This window comes from Saccopteryx bilineata, chromosome X, assembly GCF_036850765.1.
Source record: "Saccopteryx bilineata isolate mSacBil1 chromosome X, mSacBil1_pri_phased_curated, whole genome shotgun sequence".
Lineage (NCBI taxonomy): Eukaryota > Metazoa > Chordata > Mammalia > Chiroptera > Emballonuridae > Saccopteryx > Saccopteryx bilineata.
The window spans coordinates 45,181,248-45,189,951 of record NC_089502.1 but is presented as its reverse complement, the minus strand read 5'-3'; the positions used below and the strand labels follow the sequence as shown (position 1 = coordinate 45,189,951).

Below are 8,704 nucleotides of genomic sequence, written 5' to 3'. Positions count from 1 at the left end.
CCACAAAATTATAATAATCTCTTAAACATGTGTATCAAAAAATAAAATTCTACTTCAGTCTCATTTTAAAATCCCAAGTCATTAATTTGAATCTATTTTATTAAATAAAAATTGTATTTAATTCATCAAAAAAGGAAATAATTGGACTTTTTATTGGGAACTATATGTACTCTAGTGCATGGAGAATTCAGATGAAATTTTATGTTATCCCAAGTTTACATAAATTCCAGACTAAGTAATAAGAACAGCTATTTTATAAGAGTTATGCTGGCCCTCATTTCTGTTTTTTCTTTTTAAATTTTGTCTATCTGTGACTCTGATATTAAAAGTTCGAGAAATATATCGATAAATATTTAAAGGATGAAAAACACAAGAATAGTACATCCACATGCCTTTTGTCAGGCCTAAAGAAATGACTTCTTGTGAATTAAAGCATTGATCAATTGAATAAATCTTTGTCTTTTTTTCCCTCTCATAAATAGAACCCAGGATGAGTTATCCTATTAAAGAAGAAAATGATCCAGTTGATAATGCTCCCAAAGTTTCAGAAAATGAGGCTCCGAGTGACCGTAATACAGATAGAGAGCCTTCATTTGCTGAACCTAATATGACCTCTCAGGTTGAAAGCAACCCAATGAACAGGGAGTTGGATATACCAGCCTCACAAGAACATGCTGTTCTTCAACCAGCAGAAAACAATGAGCCTGATGTGGAGAAGAACCAGAAAGATCCTGAAGATTTAAAAGAAGAGAAGTCCTGTCGGATGCAGATTTCCATTTCTCAAAAATTGATCTTTTTCATGTCAAAATTATGGAGAATGGCATCAAAAAATAAGGCCAAATTAACTGATACTAAAAGGAAAGAGAAATTTCGCATTGTAGTGATACCCAGGTTACGTGTCTCACGGACCCAATTGGAAAACATAATTAGGAAACACCATTTTGGGAATGACATGAGAATATATTTCAGGAGGGTGACATTCACACTAACTGATGATGGTTGGAAATATTGGTGTCCCAATTGTGGAGATACTTTCAACACTTTGGGTGAATTTAGACGGCATTTTTGCAACCCTCTTGGGAATTAAGTTTAATTAGACTAAATTCGTTTTGAAATTTAACTTTTCAGATTCATGATTTGGCTACCAAACTAAAACAGAATTGCATGAGCATAAACTTTAATAGCATTAGATGGAGTTGCAGATAGAAACACAAAATAATAGCATATATATATTTTTAAAAACCACCTTAAGAAGAGAGGAAAACTCATGAAGAAACCGTTATTTATATTGTACTATTACAAATAGAACATCAGAATATCAGGCTCTTTGATCTGTATTTAGTCACCAAATGAACTAAAAAACTGTTTGTAATTCCTTAACATCCATTTCTGCCAATAGAAATACAGTTCATATTAACAGATTCCAAGTTTATAGGACCTGACAACGATAGCAAACATATATTGGAGGAATAGACAAAGCCTTACAGGTGTTTCTAGAGACTCTGCAAACTTGAATATCTGAATTGTTCTCCATAAATTAAATAAAAATTATTTAAGGCATTAAAAGTTGCATTGTATGATTACAAATAGGTAAAGAATATTGTGTCTTGGGGAAAAAAAGGTTCAAGTATTATAAACATGCTACATTTAGATAACATTTTGATAATTTAAAAAAATTAAATTCATGAAATAAAATAATGTGATAGAAGTGAAATAATTTGAGATGGAAGTGAACAAATATTAAACTCACAACATACAACTGTATATTTTATTTCTTTAGGTACATTCTTCACCGTTGCCTACCATCATCACTAAAATTTTACTTTCCCCCAGAAATTAGGGGATATTTTATTACTTCATATTCATTTTAAAATATCGCCTAATTTCTGTGAGCAGTACATATGCTCAAATAAGCGTGCATGTTTAAGGAGTTCCTTATCTTTCTACTGGTAGCCCATACTTCTGTGCTTCTGCTCTGCATAGTCGTAATGACTAAAGACAGACTTCATAACTTCATCTCTAAGCAAACCTAATTGGCCATTCATTATTTGTGAAGCACTGTACTAGAATCATTGAATGTGTTAGTTAATCTTCACAGTAATCTGGCATGTATGTATTTTTTATGGCAAAATTAAATGCATAGAAACAGTTTCTAAAAAAATTGAATCACTTTCCTAGATCACACATCTAGTGAATGTGTTCTATGGTTATGATATAAAAATATAACAAATTTAATTCAAGTTTGTTACATATTACACCCTGTTTAATGTGTGTGTGTGAAAAATTTCTTTAATCTATAGGTAGACTGTATTAAATAAATTCTAAATGCTCATCAAAGGATACTTAAGCTGCATCTACCAAAGGTCAATATTTTTTTTTCATCTGGAGACAAATTTGCTACTTTCATATACCATTATTCAGTGTCAATAGTGAATCAGTGTAGACAATTAAACTGATTCAAGCAATTCAAGCAATTAAATTAAATGTTTCTCTATTTTAAAAGCTATATGTTATTTGCATTTTAATCACATGAAATCAAATGAGATATGAAATACACTTTTGCAAAAATATAAGCCATAATGTAAAGATTTATAAAAGTAAACTAAAATTATTTTGTTCTTTATTTTTCCTGAGGATGAAATAAAGATAATAATTGGGTTGCAAAAGTTAGTTTCATCACTATCATATTACCATCCATAGAATCTACATTTCAGCTGCAAAGCTCAACAAAATGTTTGTGGGGGTTTTTTTGTTTTGTTTTTTTTCTTTGTATTTTTGCTAAGTGAGGAGCGGAGAGGCAGAGACAGATTCCTGCATGTACCCGACTGGGATCCATCTGACAAGCCCACTAGAGGGCACTGCTCTACCCATCTGGGGCCATTGCACTGTTGCAACCATTTTAGTGCCTGAGGCGAGGCCATGGTTTCATTTTCAGCATCTGGGCCAACTTGCTCCAGTGAAGCCTTGGCTGTTGGAGGGGAAGAGAGAGATAAAGAGAAATGAGAAAGGGAGAGGGGGAGAGCAGATGATTGATTCTCCTGTGTGCCCTGACCAGGAATCAAACCCAAGACATTCACACACTGGGCCAATTTTCTACCACTGAGCCAACTGGCCAGGGTCTACCTCCATAAAATTTGAAAATATGATTGAAATATAAAACAAACTAGTTAAACTAAATATTCACATTTTTGTCATATATGCAAAGGTTTCTATTGAGCTAAAATTTCATAACTGACAAGTGAGAATCAGAATTAAGTCATAATAGTGGAATAAGAAAAATCTAAAATACAGAAACCCATATATATCTTTCTTTAGCACTTGAAAGCTGTTCTCAATTTCTATAGGGAAGAATGGCAAGCTTTCACTCCCAAAAAGATGAATGAGTAAACTTCAATGTTTAGAAAAATTGAATTTTCTATCTTTGAAAATTCACAAACAATATCAAGTGTATCTATTTTTTCTCAAAGATATGAGAACAAGCATATATTTTATTTATTTATGTTTGTATTAAGAATTTTCAGGCCCTGGCCGGTTGGCTCAGCGGTAGAGCGTCGGCCTAGCGTGCGGAGGACCAGGGTTCAATTCCCAGCCAGGGCACACAGGAGAAGCACCCATTTGCTTCTCCACCCCTCTGCCACACCTTCCTCTCTGTCTCTCTCTTCCCCTCCCGCAGCCAAGGCTCCATTGGAGCAAAGATGGCCCGGGCGCTGGGGATGGCTCTGTGGCCTCTGCCTCAGGCGCTAGAGTGGCTCTGGTCGCAACATGGCAACGCCCAGGATGGGCAGAGCATCGCCCCCTGGTGGGCAGAGCATCGCCCCATGGTGGGCGTGCCGGGTGGATCCCGGTCGGGCGCATGCGGGAGTCTGTCTGACTGTCTCTCCCTGTTTCCAGCTTCAGAAAAATGCAAAAAAAAAAAAAAAAGAAAAAAAAGAAAAGAAAAGAATTTTCAGAATTCCTTCACAAAACATATTTTAAAATATAGGTGCAGGATAATAGCTTTATTTCATATATACACAGTGACTAACATCTATAATAATAGATTACATTAACATCATGAAGACCAGCAAATTATATACTGTACACAGAATATAATACATTTAAAAAATAAATTAGCTTAGAGAACCCTGAAGATGGCAGCCTTTTACCATTTTAATGTTCTCTTATTTTGACTAGTTAGAATTAAGACTTCGGTTTATTTATTTATTTTTTATTTTTTTATAAATTTTTATTAATTTTAATGGGGTGGCATTAATAAATCAGGGTACATATGTTCAAAGAAAACATGTCCAGGTTATCTTTTCATTCAGTTATGTTGCATACCTGTCACCCAAAGTCAAATTGCTCTCTGTCACCTTCTATCTGGTTTTTTTTGTGCCCCTCCCCCTTCCCCATCTTCTCCCTACCCCCCCCAGTAACCACTACACTCTTGTCCATGTCTCTTAGTCTCATTTTTATGTTTCATATATGTATGGAATCATACAGTTCTTATTTTTTTTCTGATTTACTTATTTCACTCTGTATAATGTTATCAAGATCCATCCATTTTCTTGTAAATGATCCGAAGTCATCATTTCTTATGGCTGAGTAGTATTCCATAGTGTATATGTGCCACATCTTCTTTATCCAGTTTTCTATTGAAAGGCTTTTTGGTTGTTTCCATGTCTTGGCCACTGTGAACAGTGCTGCGATGAACATGGAGCAGCATGTGTCTTTACGTACCAATGTTTTTGAGTTTTGGGGGTATATACCCAGTAGAGGGATTGCTGGGTCATATGGTAGTTCTATTTTTAGTTTTTTGAGGAACAACCATACTTTCTTCCATAATGGCTGTAATACTTTACATTCCCACCAACAGTGGATGAGTTTCAAAAATATATCTAATAATAAAGTTTCCTATCTGCCTTATAGTATTTATTTGTTATTAGTGTGTTGGAAATTTCTTTGTAAATGATGTTTTAGACCTATTTAATAAAAAACTTTTCAGGTTTTTATAAGATTAAAACTCCATCATATGGATGGTAATAATTTTATTCTATTCAAAAACGTTTAATGAAAATCATTAAAAATATTCAGAAAAATTTTCTAAAATTAAAACATGAAATTATCAAATGATATTTGATTTCATTGACACTTTTCATAATTAGTGTCTAATACCACTTGTTTTATTTATTTTATTTTTTTTTATAGAGACAAAGAGAGAGTCAGAGAGAGGGATAGATAGGGACAGACAGACAGAAATGGAGAGAGATGAGAAGCATCAATCATCAGTTTCACCTTAGTTGTTCATTGATTGCTTTCTCATATGTGCCTTGACCATGGGACTACAACAGACCAAGTAACCCCTTGCTCAAGCCAGTGACCTAGGGTCCAAGCTGGTGAGCTTTTGCTCAACCCAGATGAGCCCATACTCAAGTTGGCGACCTAGGAGTCTCAAACCTGGGTCCTCTACATCCCAGTTCGATGCTCTATCCACTGTGCCACCACCTGGTCAGGTAATACTATTTGTTTTATATAGAGATGTTCTGACCTAAAATGTAGCCATCAATTATTGGCTTGATTTTTCAGTTGAAATAAAAATTATGTATTTATTAAATTAAATTATTTCATTGAAATCAGCTTACAAAGTTCATTATAAAATTTGACTATTATGATGTTACATAGGATCTTAGGATTTTTGTTTTGTTTTGTTTTTCATTTTTAAATTTTTTTATTTAATTAATTGTGTTTACATAGATTCTAGGCTCACCCCGAATGCATCGCCCTCCCCCCATTCCCCTCAACATCTCCTTGCCTCCCTCCCTACAGCACCTTCCCCCCTTCCCTTCAAGTTTATTCCATCCTATCATCCCCTTTCCCTTTGTCCTTTTTTCCTCTGGTACCTTTGATCCCTCCTCTGTCTCAATTCCATTCCTCAGTTCTCATTATCCCTTGGATTCCTCAAATTTTAAAAAAACTTTTATTTCTCAAAATGGAAAACTTGGGTAACAAGCATTTCTAATTTGTCCGATCTAATAACCAGTTATGAAAAAAGAGTAGCTATTGTATAGTAATGATTAGAATTATGTACAGATTTGTTGAAGAGCCTTTGACTGTCCTTGTTCTTGATATACTTTAATTATATGGGCTGAGGGAAAAGAAGGAGTAGATTAAATTACAAATTTTTTCAACTTGTAAATCTCAAACTTTTCTAAGTCAAACTGTAGTTTATTTTAGCTAATGGATATTTCTTTTAGAGAAAATTTGCCATTTCTATGTCTCATGAAGGGGCACTGACAGCTTTTATTCAGAATGTTTTACGAATGTCTGCATAGCAAAATCCTTGGAAGCTGGAGACAGTGTCTCCCTGCAAAGCAGAAGGTAGATCAGATTTCATTCCTAACTACGATAACAAATATAATGTCCCCTTCAAAGGCAAAGGTTGGGCAAGTTTTCAAGCAGTCCTCTTATAAGATTAGGAGTTTCCTAAACTTGAGGTTCCTCAATTATGACACAAACCCTCTGTGTATATAATATCTATCTCTGCCAGTTTACATCAAACTTGTGTGACTTGGCAGGCAGGGGTGGGGAAATGCAAATGTAAAGTTTATGCTGCCTGCTTTGTCATGAGTACTAGAGTACTTTGTTAATGACTCAAGAGTCTCACGTTTTCTGTCAACATTTATATAACTGGGGCAAGCTAACTTCATAGCTTTAAAGCACAGTACTATCTAAAATTTTCATCGATCTTCATATTTGAAAGGAAGGTGAGTGAATAAAGTCCTTGGTAACAAAGTTTTGTTATTTTTCATAAAAGACAACTTCTATTATTTCAATAAACTGACAACTTAGTTGACAGTTTAACGTAGTTAACTAGGATAAAGTATTTGTATAAATGTTTGAGTGCACAGAACTTAATGAAAGAAGCATTGAGATAATTCAAAAGTTTAGCATTCTGGCCTGACCAGGCCATGGCACAGCGGATAGATCATCATCCTGGGACACAGAGGACCCAGGTTCGAAACCCTGAGATTGTCAGCTTGAGCACGAGCTCATCAAGCTTGACCTCAAGGTAATTGGCTTGAGCACGGGGTCCCTGGTTTGAATGTTGGACCATAGACATGATCTATGGTCGCTGGCTTGAGTCCAAAGTTTGCTGGCTTGAAGCCCAAGGTTGCTGGCTTGAGTCCAAGGTCACTGGCTTATCTGGGGCTCCCGATCAAGGCATATATGAGAAAGCAATCAGTGAACAACTAAGGTGTCACAATTACGAGTTAAGTTTTCTCATCTCTTTTCTTTTCTGTCTGTCTCTCTCTCACTAAAAAAAAAGAATTTATCATTTTTATTATCACCAAACACTTTTACTTATAGAAGAAGTTAGATATCTGTTACTACTTCTTGGTCTGTGTTTATAAAATATAAAAGACTTCACTTTCAAATGTTCAATAAAGTAAATATTAGAAAACCTTATTGCATTTGCATATTCTGATGACTATACGCACTCTTCCTTGGTAACATCAAGAGGCACCTGGCAGTTAAAATGAGAACAACAGAAGATCCAAGAAGGCAATGGAGTAGGGGAAAGTTACACTTGCTCCCTCCCAAGACCAAACTGAAATTACAATTAAATTAGAGAACAATCAACCCACATAACCAATTGAAGAATAGGTGAACAGAAGTCTTATAACTAAGTATTTACTGAAGAAACCACATTAAGATTCTTAGGAAGAACAGAGACCAAAAAAGGCTAGCCCCTCACTCAGAAGTGGCAACTGAGAATCGGGAAAAAAATCTCAACTGCAAAGGTCTCCTCGTGGAGTAAGACATTACAACTTTGCATAAGGTTCTCCATCCCAGAACACCAGTGCCTAGAAAAGGTGCCCACATAATATCTGACTGTGAAAATCAGCAGGGATTTGTTTACTAGAAACCCAGACATCTTCTTGAAACAGCCACTCACACTGAGCTTTGGCAGAGGGAAGAAGACTGAAAGTGGAAAAGTCATACAGGGAAAGATTGGGTTCTGTGGCTTTAAGGAGAGAGCTGGAGGGATAGCCACTATTGGCCCTGTGCTGAGTTCCTCTCCCACACTGTCCACAGGTGTGATCTTTCATGGGTAAAGCATGCTACTCCATACATTAGACTGAGGGGATACACTAGCTCCACCCTGCCAACTTCTTGCAGGGCCCATTCTGCCCAGTTTGCAACCTGTGAAGTTGTACACTGAGCCCACAATTGAAACTTTCTTGAAAAGCTCTTAAAGAGGTCCATTTTTCCTGCAAGCCCTGACCAGCATCAGCATTTCTTTGCAGAGCTCTTTCCACACAGGTTCAAATCTTAGTCTGCTTTAGCCTGATGAACTGTACTGGTCACACCCTGATGACTCTCTAGAAAACTGCCCACCACAAAAGTCAGCAGGACCAAGGTAAGTGGTAGTTGGCCTTGCTGTACCTTGAGACATTTGCTGACTGACCCCAGACCTAGAATTGAAATCAGGTTTATATGTCTATTAACCTCGTTAATAGTCACCCTTACAAGATGACTAACTGAGAAACTACCTCATACAACTCATGTACCACCAGAGGCTTTTTCAACAATTGAACCTAACAAGAAGCTAGCAGGTAAAGGAAAATCTAGGGATGACTTGGTCTTCTGCTAACCTACCATAAGTTCAGTACTTATGGAAACCCACCTAGTTATGCAACTTGGCCCCTCCAATGTACTCAGG

General features: G+C 36.1%; 1 protein-coding gene across 1 annotated transcript; it reads left to right on the top strand.

Annotated features, from left to right (window-relative positions):
- The first annotated feature begins 490 nt into the window (after nucleotides 1–490).
- CPXCR1 (CPX chromosome region candidate 1) lies at nucleotides 491–1,087 on the top strand. The gene has a single exon (XM_066250453.1). The coding sequence runs from the start codon at nucleotides 491–493 to the stop codon at nucleotides 1,085–1,087; it is 597 nt and encodes a 198-aa protein (XP_066106550.1).
- The last annotated feature ends 7,617 nt before the right edge of the window (nucleotides 1,088–8,704 follow it).

What these genes read in the sequence shown, in the direction of transcription:
- CPXCR1 (XM_066250453.1), top strand. Translation starts at nt 491, where the DNA reads ATGAGTTATCCTATTAAAGAAGAAAATGATCCAGTTGATAATGCTCCC.